Source organism: Pterocles gutturalis, unplaced genomic scaffold, assembly GCF_000699245.1.
Source record: "Pterocles gutturalis isolate BGI_N339 unplaced genomic scaffold, ASM69924v1 scaffold5516, whole genome shotgun sequence".
Lineage (NCBI taxonomy): Eukaryota > Metazoa > Chordata > Aves > Pterocliformes > Pteroclidae > Pterocles > Pterocles gutturalis.
Window position 1 is genome coordinate 7,053 of NW_010102932.1, and position 22,456 is coordinate 29,508.

Genomic DNA, 22,456 nt, shown 5'->3' on the forward strand with positions numbered 1-22,456 from the left:
TCATCCTCCTCCTCCTCCATCTCCTTCTGGATCAGCTGCAAAAGGTCCATGGAGCAGGGGAATCACCACCGCAGCCAGAGCAGATTCCGGCTTCCCTGCCTCTGAACGTCCTGCAATGCTGCAGCCCAGTGGGAGGGATGGGACCCTCCTCTTCTGAAGCAACCGCGGCACATGGTGATGAAGATCACCAGTGCCATGACCTCCAGCCAGATTGCTCACTCTTCAGGTGGGTGCCCTGGCTTAGGCACAGGCTGCCGGCCGGGCGGTGCATCCTGCAGCAGCCCCTGACATGGCCAAGGAGTGGTTTGGGCTCGGGTTGGGATTTAGGGTCGGACGAGGGTGGCAGGGGAGGAGGCAGAGAAGAAGGGGAGCCAAAGTAAGGCTGGAAGGGGTTGGAGGAGGATAAGGGTGAGGAGGGATGGAGAAGAAGGGCTGAAGGTGTCTCCCATCCCACTGCTCTCTTTGCCCCACGTTTTGCCCCCCATGAAGAGGGTGAAGGCTGTGGGAGGAGTTCCTTCTCCCCATACCAGCCCTTTTGCACCAAAATCCTCCGTCTCAGCCTTTTTGCCTCAAAAATCTGCTGGGTTGATAAGCCCAGATGGGTGGAGGGGAGAGATGTCCCCATGCCTGTGCAGGGACCTGCAGCTTCTTGGCCAGCCCCAGTGGAGCGGCCATGCCTCTGCGGGGAGACGGGGAGGTGAGGGACAGAGCGCATCCCACAAAGAGGGGGAGGTCCTCCCGCAGGGTGGGAGAGACCAAGGGAGAGGGTGCTGTTGGTGCTCAGAGGAAAAATGGGGGCCCGTGAGAGCTCAGTGGAAAACCAGTGTCCGGCTCATTTTGGCCAAGTGGGAAAGAGAGGGGATCACTGGATGATGGGGACTGTAGCCACAGGGCCAGGAAGACACACTGCATCCCAAAGGGCACAGCAAGCATCTCCCCACGCCCATGCACACCCCGTCTACCTCCGAGACCGACGAGCGGTCCCCCTGACTAGCAGTGGCCTTATGCACCATCCGCTGGGCAAAGAGTTTTTTCAAGCGCATGTAATCATCCAGGACCACCTTCAACAGAGAGCCCTGGGCGGAGGGGGGAGAGAGGATGAGTTACCCGAGGGACATGGTTTGGTTGGAGGGAGGCCAGCTTCATCCCAGCATTTTTTGGAGCAACATCACCCTCTGGTGCCACAGCCATGAACCTGGAAGCTGGATTGGTAGGAGAAGACCCCTCAATGGAGGATGCTCAGACTCATCACTTACTTTGATGGGTCCCTCCCGCATGATCTGCCCCAGCTTGGCAATGTTGTCGTACTCCTGGATGGCTGCCCGCAGGTAGCGGTCATCCTCGGGCTTAGCCGCAGAGGGCTCTCTCCCGAAGGTCCCCTGCGGGAGGAGAGAGCAGCTTTAGAGACAGCGCTGGTGTTGGGTGCAGGAAGGAGGTGTCCGGGTGGGGACCGTGTCTCACGTGGGTGCGGGCAGGGCTGTTCCAGAGGTCGGTAATTTCGCTCAGGTTCTCTGGCAGGTCGTCCTCATGCTCTGCCTGTGCTGCCAGCTCCATGTTCCTGCAGAAGGGGTCCAGCCACACCGGGTTGGCCCTGTTTAGGAGGGAGGAGTAGCCCTCAGTGCAAGCAGTGAGCTGCAGCATCTCTAACCCCATCCAGAGCCTGGATGCTGACAGCTGCAATGCCTCCTCCTGCCCTGTGCAGGCATGAATTCAGCTGCTGTGGATCTGCTTCCCCCAAGCTCGGCCAGGATGGGCAGTGACAGAGTCACAGGAAAAGGCACAAAGTTTTTTGGCTTTGAAAGCTCCCAAGGCAAGCACATGTCCCAGGGCCAGAGTCATGCCCCACATGGCACGCCTGGCCATATCCCTCCCCAGAGCGTTGCTGGCTGCAAAATGCAGGCACTCCTCTCTCGGGGCCAGCCTGTGATCCCACGAGGAGTCAAACTGGGGAAAGAAGGGGAGAACTCACCCATCGAAGGAGTACTTGTTGGTGTTTGGCATGTCCATGATGTCCATGAAGCCTCTATTCCCTGCAAAAGGCAGGTGGGGGTTACAGGGTGGTACGTCGGCGGACTGAGCAGCAAACCACAGGGCGGCACTTCTTTACTAGGGAGGGAAACTTGGCAGCCAAAAAGGCACCAGTGGTGTGAGAGACATGCTGGGATGCAGCTGATAATGTGGAGCCTGGATACCGAGAAAAGCCTCCCACCATCGCACCTCGCTGGGCAGGATCACTTCTGATTTACACCCCACTGACATCCCCCACGTCTCCCTGTCTGCCCCCTCCCTGCTCTTCATGCCCCCTGCTGTATCACGCAGCTGGAGAACCCCAAAAGTGCTCACCGGTGGAGCCAGCCACTATGGCTTTCAATTTCCTTTTGTGCCTGCGAAAGAAATACAGTGAATCAGGGAAGAAAATAAGGAAGATGCTCAAGAGGAGAGGAGGACCCAGATTTGCAATATCTGGAGGTGGTGATATCAGTATTAAAGCCATTATATTTTGGGGAAAAGGGACAATTTCTGAACCCAGGCTGAGCCTGACTGCAGTAGGTGCTGGGACACTGACGGCCTCTTTTTCTTGTTGGCACTGTCACACTGAGTGCCCCTGTCCCATGGGGACATTGCGGCTGGCAGGTCAGAGCCCAGGTGTTACTCACACTGTCCGGTAGTACCAGTTCATGAGGATGAAGAGCATGGCAGCCAGGAAGAGCAGGACAGCCAGCACGATGATCGCCATCTGAGAGAGACAGAGGGGTAGTGGCAACTTCCGGCATGGAGTCAGCACTCAGTGCTGGGCACCTGCCCAAAATTCTTTGGGTGAAACATCTCTCCAGGCTATGGAGGGCCATGGAGGATGAGAAGGGACATCACCCCACCTGTGAGCAGCAGCCATCTCCAGCCCTAGCTGGGCCATTACCTGTAGAGCCGAGAGGTCATCTGGGGCCCGGGCAGTGATGGCGGGCTGCACGTCCAACACGTTGTAGTTCCTGAAGAGGTTCCTCAGCTGCTCCTTGTTCTCATCTATCATCTGAATCACCCTAGGAGGAGAAGGGTTGCTTGGGCATCTTGATGTTAATGAGGCTTCCTGAGGGCTCAATGGGCCAGGCAGTGGGCTGGGTGATGGGCCAGGTGACAATCTGGGTGATAGGCCAGGTGACATACCGCTCCACATCCAGGATGTGGTTGGTCTCCCTGTTCACCACGTGGATCAGCAGCTCTGTCTGCGCAAAATTCACCCGACCTTTCTTGTCAACGTGGAACTGGGGAGAGACAGCAAGGTCTGCAGTGCGGGAGAGGTGCTTCCTCCTAGGGCATCTCCTGAGCGTGTCTGGAGGTGTGCTTGCCTAGCAAGAGACCCTCAAGCCTGGCATGGAGTTGGTCTGTACCCCTTCAATACACCTCAGCCTGGGGTGTATCCATCACCTTCAGATCTCAGGGGTGTCTATGGTTTATATAGACAGGGCACCCTCAAAGGAGACCTCCCAGGCAGCACGTGGAAGGTTACCTACCCCTTGAAGCAACCTCAAATGTGGATGTTTACCTGTACGTCATCAGTGTTGACAATGGCGCCGGTGATGTTGGAGAGCAGGCTGATGAACTCCTCCTCAAACTGCCTGACTTTGTCGGGGATCTCGTTGATGATGATTTTGACCCGCTGGTCATCCCGCAGTATGTAAATCCCCACGACGGCCGTGTCGTTGTGGCCCACCAGGTCAGAGGCCATGATATCCACCACAAAGTAGCCAGGGTTGTAGGCTGTGAAGAGGTCGAAAGTTCGCAGGATCCCATCGAGGGTTCCTGGGGAAAGGAGAGTCACAATCCCAGGATTAGTGGCCCTGGTCATGGCGATGTCTTTGGTCATGTGGATGTCTTTGGCCACAAGGATGTCTCTGGCCATGGCCCCATGCTCCTGTGGCATGCAGGATACACACCGATGCTGAAAATGTTGGCCACCTCCTCGGAGTCATTGGAGTGCTGCTTGATGTAGCGGATGCCCAAGATGTTGTAGAGGACCAGGCTGTTATTGCCCACATCGGCGTCCACTGCGACCACCCTGATCAGCTCTGATCCCACCTTGGCATCTGTGGCAACTCCTTTGAGAGAGAGACGGGATAGGGACCTGGGGCCTAGGTGACTCTCACTGCCCCTTTATCCGCCTGGATTTTCCCTGGAGCATCTCCAGCTCCTGGTGCCCCCCAGTCCCCAGCACCCCATACCTGCTGTGTACTCCGACTTGGTGAACTGGGGAGACTGGTCATTGATGTCATCCAGGAAGATCCGCACCTCCTGAAGGGTCAGGTCCCTGCTGAGGTCCCAGGTCTGGGCTCTGCCTGCCTGCTGGCCCCGGGGAGGGGACCAGTTCCTCTGGCTGGACGCTTTGACGATGATGGAGTAATATGGCTCCTTTTCCCGGTCCAGGTCTCGCAAGACCTGCAGCTTCCCCTCTCGGCTCAGATGGAAGTTGCTCTCCCAGTTCCCAGCTGGGTGCAGAAAGGGAACCCCAGATAGTCCCCCTTTTGGGTTTGGCATTTCTGAAATGCTGCCTCACCCACTGACCAGGGCAGACAGGCAGTGAGGAGCTGATGGCAGCCAGGGTCTGCAGGGGGATGCAGAGCTGCCCATGCCCTCCCTGCTTGGCACCCACCTGCTATGAAGTAGTAGATGATGGCGTTGGAGCCCTCATCCGCGTCCACTGCCCCAGTGACATTCCCCACCATGGTGCCTGGCTGCGAGTGCTCAGGGACAGAGAGTGCCTGGTACTGGGGACTGTCCCTCTGCCAGAGACCCCAGGAGAAGGGAGGGTTATGAGCATCGAGGTGTTTTGTTTTGTTTTTTTTTTTCTTTGAAAGACTAAAAGCTGACAAATCCCATCATGCTTCCTGCTGTGGTGATGCTCAACTCCATCCCATGTGCTCTCTGGCATCCCCACCCCTGCACACCCTGTGTCCCGTCCCCTCCATCCCGAGGCCTTACAGGTGGCCTGAGGAAGATGGGCTCGTTGTCATCGATGTCATCGAGTGCGACCTGGAGGGGCTGCATGGTCTCGTAGGCTGGCTGGCCCTGGTCGCAGGCCACGATAATCAGCTGGGGAGAGAGGCAAAAGCGCTGTCCTGGGCAAAGCCACGCAGGTCAGGAGACATTGCTGAGGAGATGGGTGGGTGGTGGAGGATTTTGAGGGGTGGATATAACAGGGAATTGGGAGTTGGCCCACTAGGTTGTAACTCCCCAATGGCACTTGGTAAGCACCCCATTGCTGCTAAGATGTGTGACAGCCTCATGGCTGTGGCAGCTGACTGCATCCCCACCACATCCCTTGCATCCCACCAGCCCCACACTGGACCCGCAGTCTCCTTGCAGAGGACCGTCCCGGCCACCCTGTGGGCGTGCTGCTGCCTGGCTCACATTGTACACCGCCTGCTTCTCGCGGTCCAGCCTCATGGCCGTCTGGATCAGGCCGCTGACAGAGTCGATGCTGAAATACTCCCAGTCTTTGTTCCCCGCCCCGGTTTTCAGCAGGTTGTAGAGCACCGCTCCGTTGAGGCCCTCGTCTTTGTCTGTGGCGTAGACCTCGTAGATGTTGGACTGCAGGGGGATCTCCTGCTTGCACACATGCAGCCCCTCAGTCCCAGCATGGCATGCCAGCTCCCCTCTCTCTCTGCCCCTGCGAACCCCCTCATGTCAGGGTCAACAGCCTCCCACCACCCAACACCCAACTGGGACCCGGGGCTGCTGAGCCATGATTTCCCTTGGCAGTGTGGCTGCTCCATGTGCATGCTGAGGACTGGCTGAGCCAAGCCCCACTTCTCGGAAAGGAGAAACATCTCAAATGTCAGTGTTTCAGCCCTTTTTTATAAACATGCTCGGCACGCAGCAACTGGCTGTTTCCTTATTTTCTGTGCTGTCGGGGTTTCTGTTCCCCAAAGCTGCCCTGGCATCCCTGCTCATGTGAACAGAGAGGGGCTACTGTTGGTCGTCCAGCCCTGTGACCCAAACCTTCTTGCCACATGTTAAATAAAAGTCTTGTTTCACCCCTGGTGGTGATGAAGAATGGGTTTTGGCCCTGGTAGGCAGAAGCACTCCCAGGAACGGTCTCCGCATGCCATGACCCTGCTCCCTCACAAGGGATTTACCTCTTTGATGTGGAGGATGGTGCCATTGGGTGGGCGGACGAAGACGGGCCGGTTGTCATTGATGTCGATGACATCGATGTGGAGAATGGTGGTCCCCCAGAGAGGGGAGAGTCCCTTGTCTGTGGCCACCACGGTCAGGTTGAACCTCTCGTAGGACTTCAAGCGACGCCGGGACGTGATGAGCCCAGAGTCTTTATTGATCTTGAAAGCCTCTGAGGGCAGAAAAAACACATCTCTGGCTCAGGATGCTTGGCACCAGATAAATTATGATTAGAAACCAGTCTACCAGCTGAAGCACACCCCTTACTGGTGAGAAATCCCTGTGAAGGGATGATAACTATGCATCTCAGGAAATAAACATTCTGCCATTCCCCTCTACACTGTCTGGCTACATGCTGGCTTTTGCTTTGTTCCCATCACTCTTTGACATGCAGAGATATACTGGATTTCAGGCACTATCACTATCCACCCACAGCCTCCTGGCCCTTCTTGGCTTTCCTCTAAGGTGTGCAGTGTGTTTGCTACAAGACACACTTCTGTTCATCCAAAATCCTTTTTGACGAGAGGATCAGCCAAGGATGGACTGCAGGACGGAGGCAGGCAAAGCTGTAACACACCATGTCATGAGGAACTAGGAACTGTGGAGAAATATTGAAAGCTCCACGCTTTTGGTATTGCTCCCAGGAGTGCATGCACAACCCTGCTCCAAACCAACCACAGGACACGGGCTGTAGGCTTGGCCCCTACATCTCCTCCAGTTGTTCCTCATGGCAACCCTCCTCCTTGGGGAGCAAACCCCCACCACCAGCACCTACCTGCTCCCGGGCCCTCGATGCTGTAGGTCACCGCGCCGTTGTCCCCTTCGTCCAGGTCGGTGGCAGTCATGGTGATCACCGACGTTCCTGCTGGCTCGTTCTCGTAGACACTGGTGCTGAACTGGCTCTTGCTGAACTGGGGTCTGAAGTCATTGATGTCCAGGACTGTGATCAGCACCTTCCACAAAGCACAGCCATCTGGGTGACGTGAGGCTGGAGACAGCTGGGCAGCCCCTGGGCGCCGTACCCCTGCCTTGACCTGCGGCTCTGCTGCCAGGGCTCCGTGCCCTTCCTGCTATTCGTTTAGCTCTGCTAGCTGAATTCCTGCCTCCAACAATGGGGGCCATCGCGGCCCGGGGCACCCATTCACACCAGAGCACTTGCAGACAATAGTGTCTCCCTCCCCTGCCCCTCCTGCTCTGTTCCCACCTGCTGACACTCTGTCCCCAAGGCACAAAGCCTCCTGCACCATCCACCCTGGGGTCATCTGCTCTCCCTTCTGCCTGATTCCTCCCCAGAGCCACCAGTGAGTCTCCTGGGGAGGAAGCCCAAGGTTTAGCACCTTTTTGCAGGCAGGGCTGGTGACTACCACATGTGGGGTGGGGGGATGAAGAGAGCCCTACCTGCACAGAGTTCTCCCTACGGTTACTGGGGACATCCCCGGGGTTGTCCCTGGCCACGGCTGTCAGTGTGTAGTGATCCTTCTTCTCCCGGTCCAGGGCTGACAGGATGTAGATGTCACCCTGCAGCACACAGAGACCTTCAGGTGGATCTTGTCTGGCAGAGGTGGTACTCGAGAAGGGGCAGAAGGCGAGGTGTGGGAGCAAGGCACAAGGTGAGATCATCTCAGCCTCTCCTCCCTTTTCCCTCTGTGCTACAGCCTTGGTTGGCTCCTTACCGTGTTGGGATTTATCCCAAACTTGCCCTCTCCATCTCCCAGGCTGTACTGGATGAGAGCAAAGCGTCCAGAATCTGCATCTGTGGCCTTCACCCTCAGGATGACTGTACCCAACGGCACGTCCTCAAAGACAGCTTTCTGCAAGAAAAGGGAGCAGGCAGGACAGGCTGCTGCATCACTTGCTGTTTTAGTGGGCAGTGACCAAGGGCATAGGGTGGCACCGAGGGGTGGGCACAGCTGGACCCAGAACAAGATGTTCACCCACATCAGTGGGTTAACAATCTTCTTTAGATGGTTCAAGCAAGACAGAAGGAAGAGAAGGTGTCCCTGGAGAACTCCCAGCTCTGTGGACAAGCCCACATGGACTTGGATGGAGCTCAGCTCACCTGGTAGGATGGTTGGCTGAAAACAGGATTGTTGTCATTGATGTCCACTATCTGGAGGTACACAGGGATCTCAGCGGATCTGCGGGGAGAGCCATTGTCGGAAGCTCGGACGGTGAAGTTCAGCCACTGCACCTCCTCGTAATCCACCGTCCTGTTGGCTACGACCTTCCCTAGAGGATGGCAGACCCTGAAATGAGAAACCTGGCCCAGATCCCTGACCTGCCCCAAACTCCAACTTCCCCAGGCCACTGACCTGCTGACTGGTCTTCGAGGCAGGCGTAGCCTTCCGGGGACAGGTTCAGCAACTCGTAGGTGATCTGCCCATTGGCACCTTTGTCCGGGTCCACTGCTGAGATGGAGATGAGTGTGGTGCCCTGTGTGGCTCCCTCCAGGATCCTCTCAGTGAAATAGGTGACCCCGAAGGGGCGGAAGCGGGGCGTGTTGTCATTGACGTCTAAAACGTTGACTGTCAGCTTGGCTGTGGCCATGGTGGAGACCAAAGGGGAAGAGGAGAGGAAGAGGACAAGCGAGAAAGAGAAGGGAAGGAAGGATGGGAGAAAGGAGGGTTGTAAATATGCAAGCACAAAACTCCAGGAAAGCCAACTAAACGGAGTTGGTTCCTCAAGAAAAATGACAATATTCAGCAAAGTCTCTATGTCCTGAGCTGGCTGTGGGGCAGTCTCACCTACTTCTGACCTACCCCTGATCTGTGTGTGCCTTTTCACACACAGGCCTGGATTTACCAGAAACAAGGTGGCAAGATGCCATGGGGATGGTAATGAAGAAACGCATGTCTCCCATGGCACTGTTATGGGCACACAGTCCTCTCCATCCCCAGTGCAGCCCTAGGATGTCTGGGCCATTCTCTAAAAGAGGGCTCAGAGAACCCAAACCTGCTGGGATCTGGTCGTGGACTGCTCCCTCTGGAAATGTTGTTGGTCAGGACAGAGAGGGAGGTGGGAGAGCTGCCAGAGCTACAGAAGCTGTGCTGATGCCTGGGAAAAGCTTGTGCCAGCCCCCAGCAGCAGCCAGCCCTAGCCCCAGGCTGGAGCCCCCACTTACCGTTGGGCACGCTGACTGAGCGGTCAATGACTTCACTAGCATTGTCATGGACGGAGATGGTGACCTCGTAGGTGGCCACCAGTTCCCGGTTGAGAGGGCTTTTGATCTTCACAGCTCCTGGGAACCCCAAAAAGATGGGGGGGTCACAGGCTAAGCCTGTGCCCCCCCCTCCCTGACAAAGGACCCTCAGCAGACCACTCTGCACCAGCCGACTGCTGCACCCTCCACTGTCCTTGCTCTCCTGCCTCTCCCCAAAGGCTAAATGGGGAAAACACTCAATAGCTATGGGAGGAGATGACTTCTCTCTCCCTGCTCTCCATCTCCTGCCTTCCTGCCTGCTCCACTCTGCCTAGCTCACTGGGTTTCACACTGACTCAGCCAGGGTAAGGATTTGGGTTGTGTGGACGAGAGGTCTGGGGGCAACTGCTGCTGCTCCCCTGCAAGACCACATCCACCTTAGCTCAGCATCCATCCGTCTTTAAGAGTCTTGTCCCCCATGTCCTTTCCAACAAGGGTGCTTTTCTTTCCTGGATCAGCTCTGTGCTTCCAAAACAGACATGGGGATCTCCTGGCCCTCCTTCCCTGAAGGCAGAGCCTGCCGCCCACCACTTACCCCAGAGTGGTCCCCCGGCTCCCCCCAGCAAGGATGCCCGCATTCAGTCTGCCAAGGCTGAGCAGCCCCCGGCCCGCAATAGTGATGGGTGAGATGGAGGGAGGTGATGGATGGCATGGAGAGAGAAACGAGCACAGACACAGAGACAAACCTGTCTGGCTGAGAACCGGAAAGCAAAGAAAAGGGTTAGTTAAGCTGGTTGGCCAGGGGAGGGAGGACAGGACAGAGTAAGATGGGGCAGCTGGAGGAGGAGAGCAGGGAGGCAAGAGGGGAGCATCATCTCCCCATGCCTCAGACACCTACCTCCAAGTAGAGAAGAGGAAGAAGAAGCAGAAGAGAGCAGAGGAGTCTGCGCCGCCCACACAGCCCTTCCTGCTCTCCTACCTGTCCTAAAATCCACTGTGAATGCTCCTTGCTGGTTGGGAACCAGTGCATCGGTGTCATCGCGGGCCACGATCTCCAGCAGGTAGTACTCCAGACGAGGGTGGAGGTCCCGGTCAATGGCGGTCACCTCAGCCACCACAGTTCCAGGGGGGGCTGACTCGGGGATGCTAACGGTCTGGATAGGGTTGATGAACTCGGGTCGGCAGTCGTTGACGTCGTCAATGAAAAGGCTGACAGTGGTGGTGCCCGAGAGTGCCAGCGTGCCCTGGTCCACAGCCACCACTGTCAGCTGGTAGGCATCCCGCTCCTCCCGGTCGATGCTGATGTTGGCCACACGGATCACCCCCGTGGTGGCATCGATCAGAAATCTGTCCTGGCCGCCACTCTCGATCCGGTAATCTAGCTGCTGGTTGAGGCCACTGTCAGCATCTGTGGCTGTCACCTGGAGGATGGAGAAGCCTGGAAAGAGGGGACAGAACCCTCTCAAGCAAGAGTTGAAAGGTAGCAGCAACAAGTCCCCGATCCCAAGGTAAACACTGTCAAGCAATGTGGGCATCCCCAGTTCCTAAATTTTCCCTTCAACCCCATCCTGGCCAGCCCTGACATTGGGAGCTGGATATCTGCAGTCCCAGGGGACATCCAGGTCTCCCTGTCACCCAGCCTAGGACCCAGTCCCAGCCTTCTCCTGACCTGGGGGGCTGTTTTCCTGCAGCCGTGCCGTGACAGATGGTGGCTGAAAGACAGGGCGGTTGTCATTGTCATCCAGGATGGTCACCACCAGGCTGGTGGTGCTGTTCAGCCTCCCTACATCATGAGCCACCAGTGTGAACTCCAGATGAGGGTCTGGCAAAGCCTCTCGGTCTATCAAGCTGCCGGGTTTCACTGAAACGACACCTGGAGAAGGGGAAAAGCCTGGTGACAGACCCTGTGGCGCCTGGTGGCCCTGGTCTGGGGATGGAGACCTGCTGAGCCACCCCACCTGTCCTGTTGTTGATAACAAAGAGGTCCAGGGATGCCTCCAAGAACTGGTAGGTCACCACGGCATTGCTGCCCTGGTCGCCATCCAGAGCTAGGATGGGTCCGTTGAGCACTGTGACTGGAGTCCCTGGATGGGATGACAAAGGTTAGGGAGGGTGGTAAACCCCTGCAAAGCTCCCCTGTCCCCTTCCCACCCCAGTGATGCATGAGGGACGGCAATGAATGGATGGAGGAGGTGACAGAGCGGGGCCTCGTGGTGCATGAGGCAGCGGGTGGGTGGCTGCTGCAGCCTTGCAGACTGACTCACAAGGCCCAGGCGAGGTGATGGGACATCCGTCTAAAAACAAACAGACAGACACATCCATCAGAGGGTGGCACCAGCACCCTACCACCAAGGGCATCACCTGGAGGCACCCAAACCCTTTGCCTGGGATGTCCCTCGATGGTGGGACAGGGAGGTACCTGAGGTCTTGGAGCAGGGAGCGATTTAAATGGCAGGAAGGCAAAACAAAATTTAAAAAGAGGAATATTTCTAGCTCATTGGCTGGGAAATGTCTACCTGGACAGGCTGGATTGTTTTATCTCTAACCCTCAGAGCAAGGTGGCTCCAGGTGATTGAGAGATGGCACCCCATCCTGTCCCCTGCAGGGATGACAGGTAGGTTGAGGTCCTTGAGGCAAGGGCTGCCCCCAGAGCTCAGCTTAGACCACGGGCAAGTCTTGCTGTCTGTACCTGAGCAATTCCCAAACAGGGATGATTCCTCGCAGGGTTGTGCCTGACCTGTGCCAGGAAGGGTTTCCACCAGCAGCTGCAGTCTCCTCGAGGATGACCTCCCCAGGTGATGGGCAGGAACCCCTCTTACTCAGCATCCCCATCCCACTGACCTGCAAGCCTGTCCCTGCTCAGCACTGTGTCTCCTCCATGATGGTCACGAGACACCGCCCTTTGCCCGGCCCCAAAGGGAGTCTCCAGCAGCCAGCGTAAGGGAGAAAAGAGAGACCTACCTGGGGGCGAGTTCTCCATCACCTCAGCCAAGTAGGAGCTCTGGGTGAAGAGGGGGCGGTTGTCATTCTCATCCGCTATGGAAATGATCAGCAAGTCAAAATCCTAAAGGAAAATAGGGACAAGAGGGCAATGACTGCAATGTCCTTTCCTTGACCTCACCTCCTGCCTCTCCCACCTCCAGCCTGGTGCTGGTCAAAGCTGAAGCCCTGTGCATCCATGAAGCTGTGCTCTCTGGACCACTCTGGAGGGTCTGCAGGGACCCTCACTGTGGGGCTGGGTATCCCTTCCCAGCCTGCACCCCGAAGGATGAAGTGTGGGACATCTTGGCAGCACCAAAGGATGCTCCGGTATCACTGTGGTTGTCTAGCTCTCCAGCCCAATCTTGTCCCACCTTCTGTGGAATCTACTGCTGTTGCATGGAGTCAACATGAGATGTTGGACTTGCCCTAAATCCTACTGGTCCTGTTCTGTGCTGGGGAGGGGGTTGCACCCCCCTCCTTCAGACCCCCAGATGCTTTTGGAGGACACAGCTGCTACTGGAAACGCTGTGGGCAAATGCAACACCTGTTTTTGGCCATGACAGAAGCCTCTTCTCCTGCTCGCCCTGCCGCCAGTGCTGCTAGAGGCCCCGGCAGTGTCCATAATTACCCGCCTGGCATTGCGTATGTTCTCGGGGTTGTCCTTCACCGTGACGGTCAGCCTGTACTCCGCCACCCGCTCCCTGTCCAGTGGGCAGTTTACATAGATGATGCCGCTCTACCAAGAAAAACGGGAAGAAATAGGTACAAGAGACATGATGAGCCCTGGACCATCTCTTGCCAGGACAAGGATGCCAGATGGCACCCATGGATGCCCATGGAAGTTAGGGCCCCAGGGCCAGAGGTGCCCACCCTCCGTGTCCCGGCATCCCACCCCCCGGGGCATACAGTGCTGTTGATATAGAAGGCATTCTCGGTGTTCCCCGCCGTTATGTCGAAGGTCAGGAGGGCGTTTGGCCCCTGGTCAGCATCCCGGGCAAGGACACGGGTGACAAAGCTGGAGACAGGGGCATTTTCGCTGAGGGTGAGGTTCATCGGGAGGTTGAGGAGCACAGGGTCGTTGTCGTTGATGTCCAGCACGCGGATGCCCACCAGGATCTGCCAGGGAGAGAAGTGGTGCGGACACGTGGCACCTATTTCCATCCCTCCGATCCTTTTTTTGCCCTCCACCCCTGGGCAAGAGGTGGGTTTCCCCACTCAGCCCTGTAAGGTCTGGGGGAGGAAAGCCCCAGGGACAAGGGGAAGGAGGAGGAGGGGAGGAAAGCGAAGGCAGAGGCCAGGAGGAAGGAGCTGGAGATGGGAGATGGCACCCCACAGCCCCCCACGCCACCCCGGGGGACTCACTGTGGAGCTGAGGGGGGGCACCCCCCGGTCCCGGGCAGTGATGGTGAGGTTATAGAAGGGGATGTTCTCGCGGTCCAGCTCAGCATCCTTCCGCACCCGCAGCTCCCCTTCCACCGGGGAGATCACAAACTCCCCTGCCAGAGACAGTGGGACTCTGGCTCGTGCCATGCCCCTGGCTCCCCAGAGTGATGGCTTGTTTTGGAGCTGGGGGCCAGTCACCACGGTGCTTTTGGGGACAAAACCATGCCCTGTTACTGCAGATATGGGAGGACTGTGGGCAGTTGGGGTCTATCCCAGGGACTGATGCACCCCCAGGTACCAGCAGGAGCAGGGAATGGGTTGAATGGCCAAATAAGAGGTGCCCACACCCCTTGGCTGGGCCTTTCTCAAGATGCCAACAGCCCTCCAAACACCTGCTCATGCCCCATGATGGCCAGAGCAGGGTGGGCTACACAGCACGGACCTTCCCAAGATGAGGAGCTGTGTCTTGGTTGTTCTTGAAGAGCTTTGCAGCGAGGTGGGCTGGGAGATGGGACTGGGTTCTGCCTTCCAGCTACCCTGGGCTAAAGTTACCGCCCATTCACAGAGGGACAGCCCTGTGTCCCCATGGTTAACGATGCCTGTGGCTCCTCTGCCACCTGCCCTGGGGTGCTGGTGGGGCTGGAGCTACAGCTTCACCATGGGGTGCAAAGCAGCCTGCAAACCCCAAACACTCTGCAAACCTTGTGGGGGTGAGGGGATGGGGTGGTGAGCTTGCAGCTGTCGGTTTCTCTTTTTGCGGTCTGTTTTTTTGGCTTTTTAATTTTTTTTGCCTCTATTGTTTAACAGATTTCCCCCATCCCTTGCACAAGCCCTGGCCACCCCCTGGTTGGCCACGAACAGGTTAAGCTTCCTGTTGCTCAAAACAGGATTTCCTGGTGTCGAAAGGCTGAATTCACAGAAGTGCTGGGAGGGAGGATGGCTTTCTGAAACACTTCCTCCAGTGCTCCTGCAAGCCAGGTTCCTCCACGGGGAAGGCAGAAGGAGAGGTGATGACCCCACACCCCCGCTCACCAAGGGGGTCCCCAGTGGTGATGCTGTACTCCACTTGTCCACTGGGTCCCGAGTCATCGTCATGGGCCAGGAAGGTCCAGACGCGTGGGCCTGGCTGTCCTTCTGTGATGTCGAAGGGACCCTCGTAGGGCCGAGGGAAGGTGGGACAGTTGTCATTGATGTCGTTCAGGTTCACCAGCACCTGTGGTCAGGGTGAGAGGGTGGAGGGCAGTGAGGGGAGAGGGATGGAAGGGGAGACCAGCCCACCGGCCATGAGCATGGGAAGCCATGGATGGGTGACATCGCAAAATAACTCCCATATTTCTGGCTTTGTTGGACTCACCAAACACCCAACTCACAGTTCAGAGACTCAAACTCAAGTTATTCCTGATCACGCTCATCCTACAGCAACAATACAAAACTCCAACCACAAGCAGGTGGGGCCCTTTTTGACCTATGGGACACACACCATAACAGAGAAGTCAACACAAAAGCCAAATGTTCTCCACATTCACATCCTGAAACCCAAGCTGGATAGACAAAAACCATGGACATAGATTTGACCACCAAAGCCATGAGTTTGGACAGACTCCATCTCTGCAGCCAGCTACACACTTGCTCACTCCTTTTCCTCCACCGAGGGTTTCATTCCTAATGCCGAGAACTTTAAAAAATGTGCAGCTTGTGTCCTTATTCCAACACAAAACACCACCAACGGCACTGGTGCATTTCTCCTCTTAGCATCCCTTCCTATGGCACACACAGCTGGCTAGAAATCAATCCTACAGCTCTCAAAAGGAGAAAGCATCAACAATTTTAGGACAGAGTAGACCATGGGGCTGCTGGTAAAGCCAGGGATCCAATGCACTCGAATCTTTTTAACTGAGTCACAATACATAGAAGACATTTATATAGGTCTACACTATATTGAAAAGAGGGTTATCCCCATGCTAGGCTTCAGAGAACTTGCACAGTGGAGAAACCCTGCCTGAGAAGAGTTTCCGGTGGCTAATAAAAGGTTGAGGTGTTTATGAGAAAGCTACGGAAGATGAGGAGCTTTCTGACTTCCTGGGTTAAAGGGAAGTAAAATCCATCAGGTGAGGAGTTGTTACTGGCTAAATCTAATCTTTACAGAAGAGTATATCTGAGTGTCTGCTCTGTTTCCTAGCAGTGGAGAAAACAAACACTGGCACGCCTTATCAGGGTGATGGCTTTCCCATCACTCGGGATCTTAAATAACGAGAAAACCTCCTCCTAAAAGCTATGTTTTCATACAGTGCTGGCACTAACTCCCTGGGCTGAGTAGGGATTGTGTTTCCTATCCATTCCAGCTTCACTTCTTGTTGCTGAAGGGGTTTCCAAGTTCATTTCTCTGCTTGGGCCAAGGGCAGGGAAAGTTCTGGCTTTGCCTGCAGCACGCTGGCAGCTGCCGCCTTCCCTGCCAGCAGTTGAACCCCACGTCTCGAGGTTTCTGCTGCAGTTTTCCTGGGCCAGGAAAGCATCTCCAGCAGTATCAGATGCATACATCTGAAGGCTTCCCATCTGCCCAAGCAGGGAACACAGCACTGCCAGGCTTGTGAGGATGGATTTTATCCGTGGAAATCTCCTGCACTGGTATCTCCTCTTCAGTTTCTCTTTTTTTCTTTGCACACAAGAACTTATCTCCTTTTAGGGGATTACAAAACGCTTGGCTCGATATCTGGGTGAGGTATAATGGTCCATGACAGGGAGCCAAGGCAGAAGATCTAACTGATACCTTCCACCTGCTGACCCCAAAATCAATCTGAGCACGAACAACATCTGTATAACCCATCAGATTTTGGTTTCAGTCACAAGAATTGTCAGTGTATTCAATTCCTGAAAAATATTTGCTTTGGAGCTGGCAGCCTGCCCGCCCCATGGTTTGAGCAGTCAGGTCACTGTGGTCCAGGAAAAATGGAAGAGATACAAAAGCAACAAAAAAATGACTAGAGGCTTTAAACAACCTCCATACAAGGAATGAAAAAGGAATTTTAAAAGCAAATAAATAATCTGAGAAGATGAAGATGAAGCAGAAATTAAGGCTGCAGCAATGCTTTACTATCTACTGTCCCTTCAAGCAAGAAGGACCAAGGGACATCTAAAAAAACCATAAAGCAACGTAAAAACTGTGCCGGGAATTTCTTCTGTTTTTGTCTTTGCAGGACCAAACAACTGGGTTAATTAACCCACGAGTGTCCCTTGCCCACGTCCCTGTTTTGCAACTCCCATGAGGTGACAGCAAGGGGATAAACTGACCACAGCTGGGAAAAGCAGACAGTGACCAGTGGGAAGAAGATGTGAAACTGCTCGCGCAAGGGGGAACTCCTCGACCCCAAAGAGCCCCCAGTGTCGTAACCCTGCCAGCAGCTCCCTACCGTGGTGGTCGACGTCAGCCGGCGTGAGACGATGGGGCACTGGTCGGTGGCAGTGACGATCAAGGTGTAGCGACCATGGCTGATCTCATAGTCCAGCTCCTTCACCGTATGGATGTGACCCTGTAAGGCGAGAGGAGAGCAGCTGGGAGTGAAGGAAGCAGGACAGGGGCATGTCTGGGATGGGGCTGGCATCCTTACTGACCGTGGTGCTGTTGATGCGGAAGGTACCCAAGATGTTGCCTTCGGTGATGGCGTACTTAACCGTGCCGTTGGGTCCCTCATCCTGGTCCAGGGCCTGCACAGTGACGAGGGTGGCGTTGAGTGTGGCGGGACCCTCGTCGAGGGTCACCTCGTACAGCTGCTGCCAGAATGCAGGAGCGTTGTCGTTCTCGTCCAGGATGGTGACGTACACCGTGGTGGTAGCCTGTGGGACATGGGGACATGGTGCTAAACACCATAGAGGGATTGGGTCCACAAACCCTGGAGCTGGCTGGGGAAGGCTGGACCTGTCAAGGTCAATGACCAATGTAGGTTCAACCCTGCCAAGAGACACAGATGGGATGCAGGGCTCAAAATGAAATGAGCCATGGCTGCAGACACATCTCCAGGTAATGTCTGGGTACAGAGATAAACAGACAGAGATTAAATCACACCTGTATTCCCAAGCAAAGCTCATCTCTGTGGGTTCCCTCTCTTTTTCCTCCAGTTTTTACAATTGCTGGTAACACTGGGGAGCAGCCCATGGAAGAGGGAAAGCCAGAGCCTGAACCCCATTGTGCTTCCCTGCCTTTCAAGGAGGCACTTGCGAGTCCTCACCGTGACACTGGGGACACCTTGTTTGTTATTACTGAGGATGGCAACATGGTAGGATGGAAAATACCAGGAGAGGATGCTGTCGTGGTTCAGGGGAGGAACAAAAATGAGCATCTCAGACACCTGGCCCCTCCTCCCTCAGGTCCCATCATCTACCCACTAACCCCAATTTCATGGCTGGCCAGTCTCAGCCTGTCCTGACCCTCTTCCAGCTGTATCAATCCCACACAAGGCACCTGGATGTCCTTAATGAAGGGTGTCATCTGGGTGTGTCAACATGGGGGCACACCGGAGAAAGGGGAGGTGACATGAGCATGTCACCACGCCTAAGGGCTCAGCTCAGAGATGTGGTCTCAGAACGGATAAGCTGTTTTCTTGGAGTGTCTCAACTTTGTGCCTACACGTTCCCCCAGTGACAAATTCCTTCCTGCCAGACAAGGGTTACATTTTTTTGCCGAGAGCTTCTTACGTGTTTGCTGTCAAAACCACAAAGCCACACGGTAATTAGCTACTTTTCTATTTCACTGCATGCTCCAAATTCAGAGCAGGTTAGCAGCAAAGTTTCCTGTGGTTTGCAAACCTCCACGTGTCTCAGGGCTCCACTTTCCAGGGAACGGGCACCTGCCTGCACTCTTTGAAATGAGGCTGCCAGAGATTTTGTTAGTGCCTTGGGAATTCAAAGTGAAGCTCCTATTTGAGGTCAGAGTAAGGCCCTCTCCCATGCAAATAGGCTGCAGGAGGGGGATGCTTTGCTCCCCTTTTTCTGGGGAAAGCTCTGTGCCCTTCCCTGAGCTGGCAGCGTTCTGAGTTACCCTTCCCTGTACCCACCTCCCGTTCATCCCGGGAGGGTTTCTGCCCACGTAATCCTCACAAACACGGGAAAAACAAACATTACAAAGTGCACTTTAATGAAGCAAGCTGGAGATTGGCCCCAAGGTATCGTCTCCCACTGGGGAAGGGATGGGGACCAGCACCAGCATGTCCCCTGGCACTGTGAGCATCCCTCTCAGCTACCTCCTGTGCACCCCGAAACGGCACGCAGCATGCTTGAGCTACCCTCTATGATGCTATAAAGGTAAAAAAAAACCCCAGCAGATGCATCTGCTGCCACCCAAATGGGTGGGGACAGAAGCATCACCCATCCGCGGGGTGCCCCGAGGGGGTGCTGCCACTGCCCCCAGTCGCCCCCAGCTCCCTGCCGCATCTCACCTCCTGGGGGTGCTCGCAGTTCTCTCCATCGCAGCGCGCAATGTCTTAATGAAATTTCCTGTGTGTGCAAGTCCGGCTCTCGCTGCGGGGCTGCTCAGAGGCGTGCGGGAGGCTCTGGAGAGGTGAGCTCCCTCGGGCTGCCCCAGCCACCATGGAGGCAACGTCCCCCCGGCCGGGGCTGCTGCTGGCCGCGCTCTGCCTGCTGGCTTCCCACGGTAAGCTCCAGCTCGCTTGGTAAGCTCCAGCTTGCTTTCCTCTCCTTCCCCACCCAGAGAAACGCTCCTCGCTGGGGCACTGCGCTCGTCCCGCCGCTGTGCCTCGGCATGAGGAATTTGGGGCATTTGGGGGGTTATTTACTCTCTCACACTGTGATTTCGGAGTGGGATCAAGGCAGTGTTTCACACGATGCTGGTTGGTTGAGTCGGGGGGAAAAGGGCGCACAGGGGAGCTGCTGTTTTAAAACTCTGGGTTTGGGCTTTCCTCCTTCCTCCTTCACTTTGATCTAATGTACGGGGAAGGAAAGCAGCAACCCCCCAGCCCCCCGCCGGGGATCCTGAGATGGAAAAGCTTCCCTGTTCCCACATATGATGCTTTGCCCTGGCACTGCGGGGGTCCCCGGCCACGCCGGGGTGAAAGGAGCTTTCTGTCAGCCCTGGGGGAGAGGAGAGAGGCAGTTTGCGTGAGCAGGGCCGGGATGCCCTCACTAAGGATGCTCCGCTCCACTGTAAGTGCTGGGTGGGCAGCTTCTCAGGGTGGGCAGCTGGGGCAGGGCCGCTGTGTGTGGCTGCTGAGTTTCCCTTCCCCTAAGCAAGTGCTTCCCAGTGCTGGAAGCTCACTGGCTGCTTGCCAGCGTGGAGGGGGTTCTGGGAAGGGGGGGCTACTTCATGCTGGACGCCACACCAGCCCCGGGCAGGCAGGATTTCCATACTGGGGCTCCAGGCGGGCAAACAGGGGCAGTGGCAATTAAAATCACAGCTCGTCTGTGGATGAGGAGTCAGAGAATGAAACTGGGAAGGACCATGGTCCCTCTGTGCCCTGCGCAGGCAGGGGACAAGCATCCTATTGAGCTTGGCTTCTCCCTCTGTCCTGGGACAGCACAGTGACTGCCTCCAGGATTTCTGCCAGTGCATCCCCAGGAGGAAATGATGCCCTGCTGCAACAGGGCACGGAGTCCCTTCTCCTCTGTCCTCTGGGACAGCAAGGCTGGTGTGGATTGAAGTGTGCTTTGCTTCTCATCTGAGCCTCTCAACATCAGAGAGCGACTCCCAGCATCTCCGCAGGGCTTTGGATTATTTCATTTCCACATCTGGGGTGCTGGGACTGAATGTCAGGCTTTCTGCAACACAACAAGCTTGGATGTCGATGTTCAAAATTAGCCTGGTGCCAGAGGAACTGTGCCTGCCAAAACTTTCTGAACCCCCAGCTAATTTTACCAGGGCTCGATGGAGAAATAGAGACCCTGGAGATATCCAGCTCCTGTGTGGTGTGGGGACGCCGGCAGCTAGGTGGATGGGGAAGAAGCTGCTCTCCACCCAAGGGATGGCAGCCGAGCCGGGCTTCCCAAAATCGCATCCCAGGTGTTGGGACCCTGTCCCTGAACCATGGCTGTGCTGGAAGAGGAGCAAGGCAGGACTCTCTGGTGAGTGCCCTGGCTCCGTGCTGCTCTCCCCACAGCCTGGCTGATGGCTACACAGGAATGGCCCTGCCGCTGAAAAGCCATTTGGCTCCTTGGGGTGCAGAAGATGAGGGCCATTAACATGGGTGCCTCTTATCTTCAGTAAGTTTTTTCTCCCCCTTTTCTTTCCTACTGTAAGTACTTGTGCCGAGGTAGGGATGCCCCCGCACATCTCACCTGGCTGATAACTCTGAAGCATAATGACAGCACAGTGACAATGGGGTTTGCAGCACTTTAATGTGAGGCTGTTACAAAAGCTCCTAGAAGAGGTAGTAAAGCTGGGTTCCTCACTCTGGCACTGAGCAACTGCTCTGTCTCCAACAGCCCCTCCTCTGCAGCGGGTGAGCCCCTCTGAAGGCTGCAGCCCTCCCAAGGCTGCAGCCCTCCCACCGAGATTTCCCTTGGGTGGAAAGAGGTGCCATGACATGGAAATAACTTCTGGAAATCACAGGAGTGTAAATCAAACACCTGCTTGCCAGAGCAGGGACCAAAGTTAGGAGAATCAGCCGGGAGAGGCTTTTGTTCACTGACCCAGAATTCGGCACAAAATCCTCTTTTATTTGAGCTGTCCATTGGAAAAGCAATGCAGGCTCCTTGGCATTGGCATATTTTTGCATTTTGTTTTCTCTGAAAGGAGGCTCCCAGGTTTCAGGCTAGGCAGTTGTGCCGGCCCGGAGGATGGACCAGCACTGCACCCTGTGACCCACCAATGCAACACCATGGGTCAGAGCCGAAGCTCCTGAGATGTCAAAGAGAAAGAGGGGCACCCCCTTGAGATCTCCTCTGCCTTTACCAGATGGTGACAAGATGACAGTTCTTGGCTTGGACCTTGGGTCCAGCGCTCCCCTGGCTCTTGGCCAGAGCTGTGCGGAGCCGGGCATCTGGCCTTATTTTGGTGTTTGCCGGTGGCGTTGACTTCAAAGGGAATGTTCTGACCAGGGTGGGATGCAGCCAAACCTGGGGTTTGGGCATGAAAGCCCAGCACCCAGGGGAGATTAAGATCCACAAGCTTTAGTGTAAAGACACCAACAAAAGATGTTTCCTCCGGGCACCAGCTGGCATCTAGCATGGCTTTAAAGCTTTGTTACATTTCGGGGAGGGACTGACAACCTCCCTGGTGCTGCTATGGGGCACGGCATGCCTTGCAAGCTCTCCTCCCCAGCTGTTCTCTCCTCCACTCAAGAGCTTTTAGAAGACTTCCCTTGCTCGGGAGAAGGAAGAGAAGTTGGTAATGCTGAAGGCTTCGCACACGTGGTAACCTCTGCCCCTCCCTGCAGCCAGGCTCCACTGCCGAAAGCGTGGGCTGTGTTGACTTTCTGTCCAGATGGTTCCCATCAAGGCCTGGGAGCGGAGGCGGGATGGTTTAGTAAGGCACAGCTTTGCAAACTGTGCGGGGATGAGTGGGATGACCCCTTTTAATTTAAAGAAGAAGGTGGTGGTGGAAAACAAAGACCCCCACAGATACTTTTGCAAAGTGTTAGAATAGAGCCCTGGCTTCCCTTCCCCTGTCTCCCAGGGGACTCCGGATGTGAATGGGGCACTTCCCTTTGCAGCAGGTAGCGAGGAACACATCTGAGGTGCCGTTTGTGCTCAGAGTGCTGGCAAGGAGGTGGGGGACCCACCCTGCTGCATGCCAAGACCCAGCCAGCCCAGCCAAGCATCCTGGCCCTAACAGCA

General features: G+C 55.8%; 2 protein-coding genes across 2 annotated transcripts in view; one reads left to right on the top strand and one right to left on the bottom strand.

The window, feature by feature from the left end:
* The window catches only part of CDH23 (cadherin-related 23), a gene marked incomplete at its 5' end in the record, with an annotated part of 110,138 nt that overhangs the window by 281 nt on the left and 87,401 nt on the right, over positions 1-22,456 (bottom strand). The window contains 33 exon segments of the mRNA XM_010086485.1: position 1; positions 3-35; positions 963-1,076; positions 1,257-1,379; positions 1,462-1,591; positions 1,970-2,030; positions 2,344-2,384; positions 2,658-2,737; positions 2,918-3,038; positions 3,163-3,260; positions 3,542-3,798; positions 3,933-4,094; positions 4,218-4,481; positions 4,646-4,775; positions 4,975-5,085; positions 5,404-5,598; positions 6,132-6,343; positions 6,947-7,124; positions 7,570-7,689; positions 7,845-7,982; positions 8,231-8,400; positions 8,484-8,708; positions 9,293-9,409; positions 10,290-10,748; positions 10,980-11,183; positions 11,269-11,394; positions 12,272-12,374; positions 12,921-13,028; positions 13,199-13,408; positions 13,655-13,788; positions 14,708-14,888; positions 17,083-17,202; positions 17,285-17,506. The exon segment at position 1 is cut by the window's left edge and continues 281 nt beyond it. Coding sequence (XP_010084787.1) covers position 1; positions 3-35; positions 963-1,076; positions 1,257-1,379; positions 1,462-1,591; positions 1,970-2,030; positions 2,344-2,384; positions 2,658-2,737; positions 2,918-3,038; positions 3,163-3,260; positions 3,542-3,798; positions 3,933-4,094; positions 4,218-4,481; positions 4,646-4,775; positions 4,975-5,085; positions 5,404-5,598; positions 6,132-6,343; positions 6,947-7,124; positions 7,570-7,689; positions 7,845-7,982; positions 8,231-8,400; positions 8,484-8,708; positions 9,293-9,409; positions 10,290-10,748; positions 10,980-11,183; positions 11,269-11,394; positions 12,272-12,374; positions 12,921-13,028; positions 13,199-13,408; positions 13,655-13,788; positions 14,708-14,888; positions 17,083-17,202; positions 17,285-17,506 — 4,948 coding nt within the window.
* Positions 19,256-22,456, top strand: part of LOC104471222 (chromosome unknown open reading frame, human C10orf54) — a 9,397-nt gene continuing 6,196 nt past the window's right edge. The window contains 1 exon segment of the mRNA XM_010086482.1: positions 19,256-19,319. Within this exon segment, the coding sequence (XP_010084784.1) occupies positions 19,256-19,319 (64 nt within the window).